Consider the following 17,477-nt stretch of genomic DNA (forward strand, 5'->3'; position numbering starts at 1 on the left):
CACCCGCCAGGTATTCAACACATTCCTCGCAAACATCCCCAGTCAAAATCTTGCCGTGCTGGAGTCGGTGGCGGTTTTTAGCATAAACTTAAATGTCAAGCCAACGTGAAAAATGACACCGGTCTGAAATCTCAGGAAGTATTGGATGCAGGAGTCTGTGGTTTGCACTGCTCAAAGCTTGAGGTGACGCTGTGGGGAGCTTCTGACTCTGCTGCTCAGATTGAGAAAAGAGTTGGCTAGGAAAGGGGCTAAAACACTTGGCCCAGGGCAAGTTATGTTGTTGAGTGAAGGTTCGTCCTCAGTGGCCGTGCTGGAGGTAGAGGACAAGCCTGGGGAACATGTAGCCAATGAGCCCTCATTGCTGGCTTTTTTGGGGAGAGGAAGGTGCCTCTGAGGATGTATTCTTTCTCCTTTGGCGGCGTGCTGCCGGTGAACCACCCCAGCAGAGAAGCGGCTCCGAACAGTGCGGTATACCTATATTGGCAGCAGGTGATGTAAAGTATCTCCAGATACTTCATTAACAGGCTGCAGATCAGATGATACTGCAACATATTAGAATAGCCCAGAAACCTTATTAGACAGTTATGCTACAAATCAAAAAAAAAAAAAGTGAGAGAATGTCTGTTTTCTAATAAAGATGTCCTAATGTCCTCAACTTTAGCACAGCTTCTATTACAGTTGCTCAAAACACTGCACAGGCTCCAATAACTCTATTCTAATATGAACCAGGAAGCATCTCCTGTGCTGGGGTTTTGGCAAGCTTCAGCATATCATAAAATGTGGTATCTCAAAGAAATGGAGCCATCTGAGAAAGCAGGACCATCAGTGAAGATGGTCTCCTAAAAGCTGGTGTAGAACTGTGTTGGGCTGGGGCATGGAGGTCTTCCGACGTGTCTTTGGACGTTTTACCCCAAAGCTGCCTTCACGATGTTGGCTTCTCATGCCACACGTGTCACGATGGACTTTTTGTGCAGGTAAATCCTTACTCATCCAAGTGGGCTGAGCTCTCCGTTGTAGAGCTGGAAACCAAGAGCCGAATTTCAAGTGGGCCTGATGTCTGCGGCTGCCTCCGGCTTTCCCTCGAGCTGACCATGCTAAGCGACTCAGAGCCTTTTTCGCTTTGTACAAGTCATTAACTGCCCCGTGCCTCAGCGCTTTATCTGAAAAATGATTAATTATTCTTACTCACCTCCGTAAAGCACAGCGAATTACTGATGGCAAGAGCCGACCATCATTATGGGTGAACAATCGCTGACTGCACAGGCTTTCATCACTTAACTTTAAAGTCGAGCTAAGCCTTTAATGCAAGCTGTTGCATTTCTGTATTTCCATTCGCATTTAATGACCTCGGTACTTGCACTGCGCCTTTGATCTTGTGAGTCATGCGTGGCTTTACCGCGGAAGTATTTATTGGAAAGCCACTTTCTTCAGTGCCACGTTTCTCGCTTCTCCTGTGACCAGGTTGCTACCGTGGAGCACTCCGTGTAGGAGGCTTTCAAGTTCAAAGCTCGTCTTGCAAGGGCGCAGGGAAGCTGTGAAGTCCCAGCTAATTTTAGGCAGTCATCACAGCGCTAATAGAGTGGGCAGAAACCAAGAGCCTGCCCGGTGAAGAGAAAGCCCTTCCTAAAGTTTCTGAATGTTATCTACTGGTGTGTCATTAAAAAAAAAAAAAAGAAAAAAATCCTGTGTTTGTGTGAGGATGATTAACCATTGGAACAAATCATCCAGGGAAAAAATGGATGCTCCATCTGTGAAATGTGCCGAGCGAGCCCGCACACTGCCTACGGCACACCTGCTGGAGACGGGGTCCCGTGCCGGCCGCGGCCGCCGCGAGGGCAGCGCCCGCACCCCAGCACCAGCGCCGCAGGGGAAAAAAGGCAGAAACGGCAGCAAACAGCAGCAGTTGTCAAGCCACAGATCCTTTCCATCCTGCACTGAGTCACTCCTTCCTTTTGCTAGTGTTTTACACCACCCATTTTATCATACCTTACAAATATTAGTGCTTGCCTCTCTCCGAAATTTTAGCAAAGGTAGCTGTAAAATAGATTCTTCCATCAAAAAAAAATCCAAAGGGGGAAAACAGAGGCAGGCTCAGAAACAAGGGCTGAAGTCACGGTGCTTTCTGACAGTGAGAGCCAGAGGAATGATTTAGTGCAATATTACCTCACTGCATCGAGCCACTCAATCTGTTCCCATCTGTCACCCTGGTGCTTGCAGGAGGGTGATGGAAAGCAAGCAGTTGAGTAGCTTGGTAGTGAAGTAAATCAGCTGGGCTTTTTTTTTTTTTTTTTCTTCCTTCCTCTCCTTCCTCCTTTTTTCCTCCTCCTCCTCAGGCCCGGGCGCAAGGGGCCAGCTCCCGGCGGCACGCGCGGCCCCGGGGAGCGCGCTCCGGCAGCAGCCGCGGGGACATCTGGGCGCGGAGGAAGGCGGATGGAGGTGCAATATGCTCAGCAGCGCGACTGCAGGGGAGAGCGTGGGCACCCGTGCCCAGGAGCGCGCGGAATTGCGTGCAGGGCTATAACTCGGAGCCGTGGTGTGAAAGCACGGCGGGACACGTTGAGGCCGAGCATCGCGAAGCGGGAGCGGCAGCGATGCCGGGGGTCGCGACAGAGGCCGCTTCGCTTTTCTCTTCGGATCCCAAACTCTCAGCCAGAAGGACCTTTTCCTTCCTGCTTGTGCAATAGTGGCCCAAGCAGAAGTGCTGATGCAAACCAAATTGGAATTATCCAGGGCTCTGTTGCAACGTGTGGAAGGCTGCTAGTGACTTTGGGGAGCTCAGTGAAACCAGGGCAGCGGATGGAATTGTGACAACGTCAGTAAGTTTTTAATCACTGAATTTCAAAGGGTGAGGGACCTTCCTGTCAAGCTTTTACTGATGTGAGAGAAGAAACTGGGAGGAAAAAAAAATCTGCTGCTTTGCCAGGATGTAGTGAAATCTTTGGAAAGACTGAGCATGCTTGCAGCTGCCTCCCCAGTGCCCCTGCCTGAGCTGACCTCTCTGGCAGAGCACACCGAGGCACGCAGAGATGTGCTCTGCCTTCTGGCCTCTACTATACCCTAAAGCAGGAATAAAAAAAAAGAAGAAAAAAAAAGTGGGCTCAACTATGCACTCGCTGAAATTAATAGCAACTTTGTGAACCCTTTGCAGAAAGCACTGCGCCTGCCTATCCGTCCTGTAAAAGAGCCTGCAAACGCTGGCGTGAAATAGCGTCGCGATGCACTCGCAGGTACAAAAGAAAAAGTAAATAAAGAAGGCTCAGTCCTGTTTGCTTAGCTGGAACCAGACCATATTTTCAGCCTGTTTCTCAACTATCCTACAGCCTTGGGATTCACAGAGCCACATTACGTTTTAAACAAGATTTAATCCCTTCCACGTGTTGCCGCTTTGCGGTGGAGACACAGCAGCCACGCAGTCTGGCCTGGGGCTGCCGAGGGACCCGCGGAGGGGAGGATGAGGACTACGCCTCCCGTCCTGGCTCCGGCCGCGCACACGCGGGATGGGCGCTGCAGACCCCGAGCTGGCTCCCCGGAATGGGAACGGGCCGTTCCTGCCTTGGTGCCCGCTGCCACGGTGCGGCCGAGCATCGATTTGGGATGCTCCTGGCGCTCCCCATGCACAGTTAGCTAATACCAACCCGGGGTCTGCAGCACAGAGGAGACTTTCTGTCATTTTTATATTGTGGCTGCCTTCATTTTTCCCCCCCTCCCCGTGCTATGCTATCTCATACTCAGACCTTTGGGAAACCCCTGCCATGGCTGTGCTCACAAGCGTGTTATGTTATTATATTGGTAATTCCTCCTTTTCTTCATGCTTCGCTGTTACCCCCGCACAGTACTCCTTGCCATGATACACACACTGCCATCCACTCTCCTTGCAGCGCGCCAGCTTTACCCATCTTCAGCTCTTTATGCACGGGGGCCTTTAACTCCTTCACAACCCAGACTGGCCCAAAGGCCAGCGATCCCCCCCCCCCCCCCCAGCAGGGACATACAGGGAAATTGGCCCCTCCAAATTTTTACCGCGCATCCTATCTCATTAGCCTCATCCTGCACACGCTCAAGACTCTCCTTGACAAACGAGAGATGATTTGCTATATGTTGAATGTATATTAAAGTCGCCTCCATTCCTGCGCTCAGAATTATTGATTATTCCAGCCGCTGTACCCCTGCTGGTTTGGCATGTTGTTTCGGGTAACAGAGAAAGGCACATTGATTTTGCTATTATCAAGATCCTCCTGTATTCGCACAGTCTTTTCTCTTCCTGCAGTTTTCTAATTCCTTCTGGAAAACATGCTACACATTGTCAAGATCAAATTCCTGAGACATCTTGTTTAAATCAAGGGAATCTTTGCACCTTCTGTTTCTTTTGAGCATCCATCTGTGCAGTAATAACAAATTGGAGAGTTACGGGGGGCCGCCAGCGAGGTCCCTGGTCACACTGGCTGGTGTCGTACATCGGTACGGTTCATTACGCTGACGGGGCAGAATAGCAAAGTACCTCTCTAGGAGGTGCATTATGAGACCTTCCAACATGCTGGAGACTTATCTGCTAAGCAAAGCCCTACGTTTCCAGGCGGTGTGTCCACGCTTGCTGGGGAGCACAGTGATTCCCGTGTCTGGACACTGTGGTTGGGGAACAATTGCAGGGAGCAGCTGCAACAAAATTCAGGATGACCCTTGTCCTCAAAGCATCATTCATAGCCCATCCGGCAAAGGACACCACCACCACCACCACCACCCCCCTACACAAGCCTGTTTCATTGGTGTCTGAGTACTAACAAACTTATTGCACTATGTGTTGGTGTAACTGAATACAACCCACAACAACAGCCTGCAACTTGGAGTACAGCCCCACCACCTTACCTTAGCACCTGGCCAGCCCCCAGCACACTATCTCCATATCACTGCAAGCTCCAGCCTCCTAGCTATCGCCTTAGCTAAAAACCCCAGCTTACTCGCACTTCAGCTGCCGCTCATACAAACCCCCATGAGGTCAGGGTGACCCCCCTCCCAGGGAGTTGCCCACATGGGTCTGAGTCCTTCTTTGCCTCACAGCCTGTAAAATTTGTTTAGTGTCACTCCCATCCTGAAAAAAACTCGCAGTTTTCCAAACAAGCTGACAAAATTCCCCAAGGAGGAATTGTGGGCAGGAGGATGTAGATGAGGTTTTCTCCTGCCCCGCAGCTGCCTTTGCTGTGCCCCCCCGCCCCCCCCAGGCTTACAGGTGCATGCCTACTACACCAGATACGGACCCATCAAACACATGACTTCTTCACCTTCCCTAATAAGCGTATAATTAAATTAAGGCCACAACTCACCCAATATGGTAGAGTCCTTTCCTGAAACCACTCTCTGCAAAACCACTGTCTGGTACTAAACATGGCAAATCTTACAGTTTGGTGGGAGATGGTCATTATCCTATAGCATATCTGTAATATCAATATTAATATAATATCAAAAATTAATGCATACACTTCTATTAATAATTAATAATATTAATACACTATTAATAAAATTAAACTGAACATTGGCCCAGATGTCCTAAGTGGAGTGAATAAAGGAAAGCATTAAAGCCAGCCTTTCTCCCAACACTTTGCCAACCAGGTAGACTGGAGAAGGGGACGTAGCTGTTTCAGGAAGCTGTTTCTAGGACTGTAACACTTTTACACTCTTTCCTCAGTCTGGTTTCTCCTGGAAGTTGGCCTTGCAGTTCTCCAGAGATGTGGTGTTGCCACGCACGTGGTGTCTTGCCTGATCTGCTGGTGACACTTGCCACCACGAGTAAATTAAAATAAATTAAAGAAGTAAATTAAAGGCATTTTGCAGGTGTGGATGGATTAGGAAATCTTCTCTAGGATGGGAGCAAAAGATAACTGATTAAGGCAGAATTTAGGAAAGAACCAGGATGCCAAAGCTTAATCTTCATTCCAAAATGATCTCCCCGATCAACTAACCTTCACTGTGAGTGCCAATTAACAAGAATTCAATTACTGGAAGGGGAGTTGTGGTATACAACTATACTGGGGATGTGAGATAGGTTTTGCTTGTAGCACTTCTGCCCACGCTTCGGAGGGCACCAGGAGGCACAGGGAAGCTGGTCGCAGATGGCTGCAGGACAACGTCTCCCTCAGAGAAACCCCTTCCCCTTGCCCTCGGCAGGGACCGTCTCGGAGACAAGGGTGTTTCGGTCTCCTGTACGTGCTGCGAACTTTGATCTGATGTAGTTGGGGCTGTTCTCATTACCCAGATGAACACCTGATCCCACAAGTTAATTGGCACAAATTACAACTACAAAGTTGCTCTGCTCTTGTAGAATAAACTCTCCGAGGAGTTGTGTTTGGCAGGTCTAAGGCAGTCATCAGCTAGAATTGTCCACTCACTTACCATGATATAAAACAGGATTATTACCTTCAGCGGAGTTATGGTGATTTATGCTGCTGTGAGATGAGAAGCAGGGCTGGTGTTTCTTGCTATGTCTCCTGGTTTTGAGGGCCCTGACAATGTGCTTTGGTAAAAACGCATGGACCGAGAGACAGCGCAAACACGCACACATACACATTCGCACTGCTTCTATTTTCCTTCTTGATTATTCCTCCTAAGTGTGTTTTGAAGTCCATGGTATTTATTAAGCTGGTTTGCATTAACGTCATCAGGTACAACGTGCCTGCACTAGTGGGTCTGCACTTTGAGGGGCTCAGCTCACTCCTTTTCTTGCAGGCGGCTGGTTATGGAAAGCTTCGGTGACTTGAGCTTAAAATTACAAATTCAGGTCACCCAAGCTTTCCATAACCAGCCTGGAAGAAAATTCCTTGCAAATATCCTACCTGCAAGAAAAGAGTGAGTTGAGCCCCTCGAAGTTCAAATCTACTGGTGCAGGCACCTTATACCCAATGACATTAATGCAAACCAAGTATAGAAGTTGCTGTTCTGGCTCGGGGACACCTTAGACTTTGCTTTTTATTTATTTTTTTTTTTACTGGAGCTGAGTCTGTTGCCACTTGCGTGGCTGCTCTGTCACCAGTGCATGGGGCGCAGAGACAGGGCAGAGAAAAACGTAGCATCACGGGCTTCCTAATGGGAGCCCTGGGGTTGGGATCAGGCAGATGCAACCAAAATTCCCAAGGCCCCTGTTTTTCTAGCACACGCAAGATCCGCAAGGATCGGGTAAAACAGCAGCTCCCGACGCGGCTCCCCGTCCCTGCAGGGAGCCCAGTGAAAGGCGCCTGTCAAACTCGCGGGGACGCTTCCCGTCTCCTCTGGGTGATGCAGGTGTTTGCTTTCGTACGGCCCTGCTAACTCCTCTCACCCCCCAGCAGCGGCGGCAGAGGCACCGATTGTTGAAAGCTGAATGACTTCACTTTTCCAGTTTCGGCATATGTTTGCATGTCTGAGAGCCAAAAATGTGTGAAACTCACACAAACTATTGGAATTCCAGCTATAGGGACTGACAAGTAAACATGAAGTTGCACAATATTTCATAAAACCCTCACAAATTGTATGTTTGACATGCTAAAGTCGTTCCTTTGAGGTATGTGCCAAGAAAAAAAACTCTCATGTTAGCTACACCAAAAATTCCCCATCATCTAAATCAAAGTTTTAGCTGGGGGGGGTTCACACCTTGTAAAGTGCTGAGTTTCCCTAAAAACAGGCAGAGGCATATAATATTTTACTAAACTATCTGTAAGGAGCTCTGCTAGTTTGGGTGAATGAAATGCCTGATAGCAGATTACACCAAATAAAAACTGAAAACCACAATGACAAAATAATGTTATAATATTAAAATAAATCAAATCATATACTGCCATTATTCTGATACAGAATTTTTACACAGCAAATTTGATACAGGTACAAGAAGTCGGGCAGCCCATTACAATAAACCTCAGAGTTCCTTTTTTAATATATAAACTACATTTTAATACATAGTTTGAGATGATCAGCTAGTTTTACACCAAATCAAGTAACAACAACTTTTTCTCATAGAATACTAAAATAACAAAATCTTTTAATGCTTTGAATGTTGAAATGCTTTGGTTCCATCTGTCACTTTTAAAAAGTGTAAAAACTACTTCTATTGGTTAAATGTTTACTGTAGAGATGTGCCTAACTTACAAATACAGTTATATTAATAAAGATTTGAAATGCAATGTAAATACAGTTTTTTTGGCAATCATCCTATGCTTTGCATTATGTAATTATTCAAATCTCAGTTTGATTTAGGCATTCCAAAGTGTAAAAAAGTGGCCACAATTTTCTAAAACTGACAATAATCTTGGATGTTTTCATGCTGGGTTAAGTTGGAACCGTGAAGAGAATGAGACCCATCAGAAACTATTCAGGTCCTGCCCTCCAAAAATGACATCGCTTTAGCAAATCTCATTTTGGCCACCCCAAAATGAAAGCATCCGTCATCACTAGTCGCTCCTGAAAATCTCGGCCGTCGCAGCACAGTATCTCACGTATGGTTGTAATGTCGGTGAGGCAGGAAAGTATACTACAGCGTTTCCCCCGGTGGGTACCATTTCCATCACAATAACAAGAAAAATAATACATCAAGCAGCTCCTCCCAGCGAAGGACAGCTCCTGCTAGAAAAAGACATCTTCTTTCCTGAAGTCGGGTAAACATTTGAATTTGCTAGGCGAGGTCCGCACGCAGGCCAGACCGGGCAGGCACGGGCAGGTGTGGTGCATCCTGCGCCCGGGGAAGGGGACCTGCAAGGAGACACGGCAGAGCTCAGCGCAAGGCATCCGGTGGGTTTTTCCACGCCGGGGCGCCAGGAAGGTCACCGCCTGCGGATGCACGGGACCCCCCCCGAGCATCACCCCGCGCGGGAACGCGCGCGCAGCACCGCGGGAAAACCTCGCTTCTCGGCTTTCTGCCCGATACGGGCTGACTCAGAGACGCTTCCCGCAGCCCTCCAACAGCTCGAGCAATTTATTCAAAACCTTATGTTCGCGGGAAGGAAGTGTTTCTTTGCAAGAAACTCCCACACCAAAGATGTGGCCAAATAAAGCCCTGGAGGGGTGCTGCGGGCGCGGGCTGGTGCCCCAAGGCCGGGGCTGGCGCCCGGTGGCTCCGTGCAGGCCACGTCTCCGAGCCGGCCAGTGCCGCCCCGCGCCTCCGAAACGCCAGCCGATGGTTTTAACGGCATCAAGCCAACGCCACCTAGTTGCTGAGAAGGAAACTAGACGGTGGAAATCCAGTAGCCGGGCGGCTGACGGGCTCCCCGGGGGCATCTCCGGATAGCTCCGCAGGACCGCGGTGGTGGGAGCCTTGCAGCCGCCCCGCGTGGCCGCCTTGGGGCTCTGGCCAGCTAGCAACTTTGGGGCTTTTCCAGCGCAGACCCTTGCGTGGGCTCGCAGGAGCACCCTGACGGGGCAGGGGCTGGACTGGGGAGCTGCAGGCGCTGGTCTGGCAGGGGACACGGGGCACCTGCTCCTCCACCCGGCCCCGCTCCTCTGCGCGGCGGTCGTAAAGAAGGAAGGAGCGACATTAACGGCGCTGACAGGGGTGTTACGGGCAGAAACGGGCCTTGCAGGTCCACGTGCACCCGCGCCTCGCGCGGAGGCCAGACCCTCTTTTCTGCACTACCCGAAAGGCTGCGGTGACTTTGTCGCAGCCGCTCGGGCAAATCGAGCACACAACCCCCCCCCCCCCCCCCCCCCCCGTGTGTGATTTGATGCAAGCGCAGGGCTAAAAATCCCTGAGCTCTAATTGCCTTTCACTTTACGTAGCCTTCAAAGGCAGTGATGAAATTCAATGGCATAGCGACGCGGGGAAAGGCTGAGCGGACGGCGTCTGCGCCGTACCTGACCTGCAGGCAAATGGAGGGTTTGATATTCAGGGCAACTGGTCTCCTAACCTCCTTCCCACCCAAATATTTAGAGGAGGGAAACTGTTGAGCAAGCTCTCCACCTTTGAAAATGCTTAATTTCGCATACTGCAGTAAATCAATTTGCTTTCTGGTTTTCATGAAGAGCAGCAGGGTGAGGAATCCAAGGCTAAAATTAACCTCATAAAGCTTATAAACATCAGCGACTGTGACCGTAAATCTGGGGTGGACAGGCATCTTCACTGATTGCAATTATGTGTACGATTAGCTTCGAATGCATCAGCTAGTGTAAATTACTGTGGAATAGCAATAAACTCATAGAACAACTAGAAGCCAGTTTCTCTTATCCCGAGGATCCTGCAAATATAAAGACCCCTTGCAAGAGAAACCTATTACATTGCATAGCAAAAATGAGAATCTGGCCCCCAGTGTCTTACTAGAAGATTTAACAATGTAATACTAAGAGGACAGAGCCTTGCTCTTCCTAAAGCTGAGAAAATAGCCTATAGATACAGAGCTGAGAAGCTAGGCATCAAACGCGATAGCGAGAGATGCAACGAGCTAACTCCCTGAGGAAGCTCCTGAAAACCACCGAGGTCTCAAACTCATTGGCAACATCGCATTCAGCCTTCCCTATCGAGATTACATTATTTACATATAAATATGGCTTTTGGTATAGTACATAGAATATACATAAATACATATACTTCATGTATTAATATTCTTATAATAATAATATAGTATATCATATAAAGATAACGTACTAATACGTAATTAGTGTTACATATATGTGTGTGTGTATGCATACATAAATATTTGAAATTACTATCTAGCAGTCAGAGCCCCCAGTGAGATTTCTCAAGAGCAAGTTTTCTCTGGCATCACTATATTCTCAGCAGCTTTTTAAGCTTGCCACCGCGCGGGTGCTTCGTGCGGTCGGACCCGCAGCGCGCGAGTCGTGTCCCTCTGGCCCGCCAGCGCCGGCCGCAGCGCGCCGTACTCACGCGGTGGCTCAGGGGGTGGCACTCCTCTCCCAGGTTGCCCATCGGCGTGCACATCCGCAGGCTCCGGATCCACAGGCTGACCGCGCAGCACATCCTCCCGCCGCACTGCTGGTCTCTGTCGCAGGCCTGCAGTCCAGCGAAGAGCACCGAAACAGTTAATCCTTTCCATACATGGGCCAGGCCAGGTGCTTAAGGGCTATACGAGTTATAAAGGCGCATTGAGGACAAACAACAGGCTATAAGGCACGGCCCACAGTCCGCGTATCTCCCGCTCACGTGAGTACAGAGTCCATGGCACCTCTCGGAGAGGAGCCCAGCGTGTTTAAAGCCATCGCTGCCTGATGCGGGATCTGATTTGGGATGGGCAGCACTTTGTAGTCTCCGGTTGCCAGCTAGAATTACATGCAACTTCAAGAGGTCTTAAACATGTGATAGGAAATCTTCGTATAAGAATCCACATCCAGGAAAATGCATTCACCCTCCAAGGGGGAAATAGAAATTTCAGCCACTTATCTCATACATTTTGTGGCTTATATGAGCACAAAACAAAATCCAACTATTGGGTATATTAAAACAAAACAAAACTAAGAGCAATTGGCATATTAGAGTTTGGAAACAGGTTATTGCACATCTTTCCCTTATTTCTTTAAGCAAAAGATTATCAGACTTATTATATGATGTTGGTGCAAAAGCCAGTTTTCTTTCTCAGATGAGAAATTTCGCTGGTTAAAGGCTCTGATTACATCATAAAACTAAGCTTAAGTAAATCACTACTGTTTTAATGTCTGGCAGCACGACTGACAGGCTGGGGATTCTGGTGAGTGGGACATAAAGAGGCAAACGTGCAGAAAGGTACATAAAAGACCGTAATGGGCCTGAGGAAGACCGTAGCAAACAAACATTTGCTTATGGAAAAAGCTTATATCTCTTACCTTGGGATTTACATGATAAGTGCCATTAGACTGTACTCTACTGGGTAAATATTACACTATTTCAAAAAGCAGAAGTCAGATCAAAATACATATTTACCGACCAGCTAGTCATTTAGGAAAGAGCTGTTGCATTAGGGTCAAGCAACTAAATAGTGTGCGTAACCCAAACGGCTATCATGCCTCCTAAAATATGGATTTAACAAAGCAAACAGCTCTATACAACAAGTGAGCCCAAGCGCACCAGTGTATTTACTTAAAAGAGTAGTATGGCCATAAAACTACCATTACAGCAGATAGATAATGTTTAGTAGATAATGTTTACTTTCTAATATCTCAAAGGAAAAAAAAGAATACCTCTGCCCCCTTTTCCCCCTATATATACATATATATGTGCGTGTGCATGTGTGTTTGTGTGTGTCCCGGAGAACTTTTAAGACTTCCCTTCCAAAAATGCATGACAATATTAAACCAAGTGCTACTCCCCACAACTTATCTCCAAAGTCGTACCAATATTCCTAATCACAGAATCACAGAATCACAGAATCGCTGCGGTTGGAAGGGACCTCTGGAGATCATCTAGTCCAACCCCCCTGCTCAAGCAGGGTCACCTAGAGCACATTGCACAGGATTGCATCCAGGCGCGTTTTGAATATCTCCAGAGAAGGAGACTCCACCACCTCTCTGGGCAACCTGTGCCAGTGCTCTGTCACCCTCACAGTGAAAAAGTTTTTCCTAATAATCGGAGGACGCAACATTAAGAACATTGTTCTTCGGCACCCCATTCAAACATGGTTTTGTGGATAATTCAGCCCAAGGGAAAAAAAGTCCCAGCTGAAACACCCGCTCCAAAGCCTGCGGAAGCCAGCAGAGGAGCCTTCACTGAAGTGGGGAAGGTTTCGGTCAACTCCTTAAATTGCAAAGGAAAAGGGCCTTTCAGCCCCGCAGAATTTGGGAAGGAACAGCTAACTGAACTTTCACCCGAGATGCGCCCATTCATCAGGTGCCAAAAGCTCATCCAAGGGATTTAAGCAAAAACTGCCCTGCAGTAGTTAAGGAAGCAGCATTTTCTAATTCTAATGTACTCTTAGTGATTGAATACATTTTGTCCTTGATCTGTTATTCTGTGCTTTACAATTACTTTATTTAATAGATTAATTATGCTTTAAAGGTGTAGCCTTTTTAAAAACTAAGACCTATTTAAACTGACCCTTCATAGCTTGAAATATTTCTACTTAAAAGGAACTTGAAATTCTCAAATATTAAAAAAAATCCCTTCACACTCTGTCATCTCAAAATTAATTGGTCCTGGGAACTTAGCTAGCATGCAGAGAAATCCCTAGGAGCCGTTTCATTGACTTCAGCGTGCTTTGAATCGGGAGCCCGGACAGCAGTGGAGCAACCCGCTGCTGTGAGTACAACTTCCGACAGTTACAAAAGCCGTGTAAGCTCTCGAAAGAATGCAAGCACGGGGTTATTAATCCAAAGCAAACACTAAAAAGAAAATCATTTTACTTAAGAGTGATGCAATACTTCGGGTTAAATAACAACTTGGGAAAAAAAAAATATTTTCACAACCAAAGTAAACTTCAAGGGTAAAAACAATAACAACAACAATAGAGGACTCATTTGCAATGCGTGGCTGTTGAAGGGGGGGAAAAAAAAAGCAGCACAGTCATACTTAAAAAAAAAGAAAAAGGAAAACCCCAGCGTTTTGTGCTGTTTGCAGTACCGGTGCCGGCCTTGCAAGCGGGACGGCTGGGGGAGCTGGAGGCGCTCGGGGTGCGCCAGCGGGCGGCGAGGCGCCCCGAGCTGCTCCTCCCCGGGGCATCTGGGGCAGCCGGGGCCGGGGCTGCACCGGCACGAGCCGGGGAGACCCCCAGCCCGGGCACCCCTCACCCCACGAGAGCCCCCACGTCCTGGCATCACTCACCCCGGAGGGACCCCCGGCTCCGGGCACCCCTCGCCCCCCGGCGGAGCCCCCCGGAGCCCCCCAGCCCCGGACCGACCCGGAGGCGCCCCGGCCCCGGGCACCGACTCCCCCGCAGCCCGCGGTGGCGGCGCGACCCGTCCCGTCCCGTCCGGTGCCGCGGGTGGGTCCGTCGCGCCCCCGTGCCGTGCCGTGCCGTGCCGTGCCGCCCCGTCCCATTGCGTTCCACTACGCCCCGTCCCATGCCGTGCCGTGCCGTGCCGCCCCGTCCCATTGCGTCCCACTACGCCCCGTCCCATGCCGTGCCGTGTCGTGCAGCCCCGTCCCGTGCCGCCCCGTCCCATGCAGCCCCGTCCCATGCCGTGCTGTCCCATGCAGCCCTGTCCCATGCCGTCCCATGCCGTGCTGTCCCATGCAGCCCCGTCCCATGCCGTGCTGTCCCATGCAGCCCCGTCCCATGCCGTCCCATGCCGTGCTGTCCCATGCAGCCCCGTCCCATGCCGTCCCATGCCGTGCTGTCCCATGCAGCCCCGTCCCATGCCGTCCCATGCCGTGCTGTCCCATGCAGCCCCGTCCCATGCCGTGCTGTCCCATGCAGCCCTGTCCCATGCCGTCCCATGCCGTGCTGTCCCATGCAGCCCCGTCCCACGCCGCCCGTCCCACGCCGCCCCGCACGGTGCCGCGCCCCGCGGCGGCGCTCACCCCGGTGATGACGGCTCCGTGCCCCGCGGCCACGGCCAGCAGCAGCAGCAGCAGCGGCGGCAGCAGCAGCGGCAGCGGCGGCAGCGGAGCTCCGCGCCAGCTCCGCATGGTGCCGCGGCCCCTGCGCTCCCCGCGGGCGCGGTGCGGAGCGGCGCAGCGGAGCGGAGCGGGGCGCCACGGCCGCCCCAGCCGTTATAAAGCTCGGGGCTGCCATGCACGGCAGCGTGAGTCACCCCCGCCCTGGCAGCGCCGCGGCAGCGGGCAGGGGCGCGCACCGCCGCGCACCGCCGCGCACCGCCGCGCCGCCCCGCGCCCGCCCCGCCGCTGCTTGGGGGCGTCCCGGGGCAGCGGGGGGGCATCGCACCGCTGCTCAGGGACATCTCGCAGCCGGTCTGGGGGACATCTCCTAGCAGGTCAGGGGGACATCCAGCAACAGGTCTGGGGAACATCCCACAGCAGGTTCGGGGGCATCCCACAGCTGCTGAAGACAGCATCCTGTGCACGGCAGCCTGCCCCTGCTTCCAGGGGGTTCCTCACGCAACACATCTCTGGTGGCAGTGCCCGTGTCCCCGCAGTTTGTGCCCCTCAAACCTCTTGGTCTGATGGAGGCTCAGCCACTTTCCTTCCGCTGGTCTCAACACAGACGTTCTGTCTGCTCACCTTCATGAAAACAGGACGTGCCTGCATCCCCGCATCTGCTGGGCCCAGCAGCGGTGTGGGCAAGCCCCAGCTGGGGTGGGCACCCAGAGGCACCAGTTCACCTTGTCAGGGTAAGGGAGCATTGAAGCAGATTTACCCCGTAGGCCTTGTAAGAATTGAAGTAACCCCAGTTCCTCCTTACTATAGTTAGTTAGCCCAAGAAGTGTGGCAATTCTGTGAAAAAAGAAACACTTATGTGCACTTTTTTAGCTTATTTCATATTGTTTTGTGGGGTTGTTTGAGCATCAAAGCTCTCTGGAGCGCAAACCCCCTTCCTACCCATGCATCCCCTCCTAACCGCGCTTCACTCTCGCTGCTGCGGTCAGACGCCCCCATTCCCCGCGCTCTCCTCACGTTGAACCGTCGTGGGCACACACCATGTGTCATAGGAGCTGGCTCACTGGACGGAAAACAGCTCTTCCCTCTCCTTTCGCAGAGCTGATTTTCCACCCGAACCAGCGCACTGTGTAGCTTGCTAAATCGAAGGCAGAAGAGGGCAGGATGGAGCGGTGGGGTGAGCGTGAGGCTGAGCGGGGACCTCCCGTTTTGGAGGCAATGAACCGCGAGACCATCCTAACCCCAACACCAAGCCATACCGCGATCGTCTCGGCGGGCTCCTCTTGCTAGATCTGCACCACTTAAATGAACTAATGCCAAAGCTGAATGACTAACGGCACTACCTTTAGGAGCTCCTGGCCCCTCTGCAGGGAGAAGGACCCAGAAGAGCAAACAGGGAGGCGCAGGTGGCCAGACCCGCAGACAAGGAGGGCCGCGCACACAGGCTGCAGGGAGGCACAAACTGCACAAAAATACGAGATAACGTCGTGGAGACACACACACGCTAAATGAGGCAGCTAGCGGGCAGTGAGGCCAAGGGACACGGAAGTGGCAGCCACAACTGTGGTCGAAGCCGCTCTTTGCAGCGGGAAGCTAAGCGTGTTATTCCTGCGGATAGTCTGCGGCGGACAGATTTTTCAAACTCTTTTTTTTTTTCCAAACAGGAAGGTCGAGTCTTTGCAGAGCCCATATTTACATGATTCTTAAAACAGTCTCGTTCCTTGGCTGAAGTGACTTTAAAAGCAGTTGAAAGGGAACATATAATGCACTTATTGTCTCCACGAAATCCTGGTTAGTTCAATTCTGGTCAGGAGCTGTCGAATCGATTTGTTAGACGGCATCCCCTAAGGGGGGCAGTCTGTCTGGCGGTGTTTTCATTACAAACTTGGCTTTTTTGGTGTTTATGACTGCGTCGCAAAAATGCACGCAAAACAAACACGGTCTGACTAAATAGAGCCTTACTCCAAGGATACTTTAAAAGCAAATTGGGGTAGGCCAATTTTAACACAAGAGTATTAAAAATAGCTGGGCTGCATCCTTAGTTGTTGTAAATCTGCACGGCTGGCTTGAACCACTGCCACTTGCAACCGGCTGAAGGTTCTAGTCTATTTTAATTTTTATTTGTAATCTAGAAACTAAAAATGAATTTAATACATGAAATATTTTCATAATTCCCAGGTGTCCAGAATTTTTAAAAGTCAGACTATCATTTTCAACTCTAAACCTGCTGATACTTCAAAAACACTGCAGAATCAACATGAATGAAAAGGGGGGGAAGGAAAGAATTTTGGTCAGTTTTATGTGGAGTCAGTCATTCCTTTTAAAATAAGCCACTTGATTCAAAATATATGATTTATGAAAGGTTGCCAGTTGTCTTTCATCCCCTTTTCCCTACCCTGCCCTGGGCTACCCTTGTGCTGCCAGAAGTGCCCTGTGGTCCTACAGTAGGCAAAAAGTGCATTCAGCATAGGCATGTTTTTTCCCTTTTTTTTCTTTCAGCAGCTTTTTGCTGATCTTGTGATCTTCCTACATCTTTCCCTGATAGCTGATCTCTGAATTTCAAACTGTCATTACCTCCTGGAACACTATTTGATCAGAAAAGTAGTGAAAAATCCACAGACAATGTTGAACGTAAATCTTCCTGTTGCCCATCTCACAAAGGTATCAGGATTTCAGAAGTCCTTTTATTTGTTTTAATCCACTCGGAAGGCTAGCTCCAGATGAGGTCTCTCGGTTTCAAAGCTTTTTGCACTGTCGTTTTTTTTTACTGAACCAATTCATTCTGAAACACGTACAGGTTTTTGAGTATCTCTTTCTGTCTTTGCTGGAACAATAACAAAAATGCCTCCACATTCTCCTTTGCAGCTCGAGCTGTTGCTCTTTAATCTGAGGAGAATGGGAAAAAATAGGGAAAGTGAATCATTTGGCTTCATTCATGCCATGGGAGCGTTTGCTTTGCTGCTGCAGGAGGCTGCACCGAGGTGCCGGGTCGCGCGGGGGAGACACGAGTCCCCAGGGGCACAAGTGATGGACAACCCAGGGCAGC

At 50.1% G+C, this 17,477-nt stretch overlaps 1 protein-coding gene across 1 annotated transcript; it reads right to left on the bottom strand.

Moving 5' to 3' along the window:
• Positions 1–7,836: 7,836 nt before the first annotated feature.
• PROK2 (prokineticin 2) lies at positions 7,837–14,503 on the bottom strand. Its single transcript, XM_067303627.1, has 3 exons — positions 14,396–14,503; positions 10,835–10,960; positions 7,837–8,709 (listed from the first exon to the last, which is right to left on the bottom strand). The coding sequence occupies exons 1-3, from the start codon at positions 14,501–14,503 to the stop codon at positions 8,584–8,586; spliced, it is 360 nt and encodes a 119-aa protein (XP_067159728.1). The 3' UTR covers positions 7,837–8,583.
• Between the last annotated feature and the right edge of the window lie 2,974 nt (positions 14,504–17,477).

Source organism: Apteryx mantelli, chromosome 12 (genome assembly GCF_036417845.1).
Source record: "Apteryx mantelli isolate bAptMan1 chromosome 12, bAptMan1.hap1, whole genome shotgun sequence".
NCBI classification, from domain to species: domain Eukaryota; kingdom Metazoa; phylum Chordata; class Aves; order Apterygiformes; family Apterygidae; genus Apteryx; species Apteryx mantelli.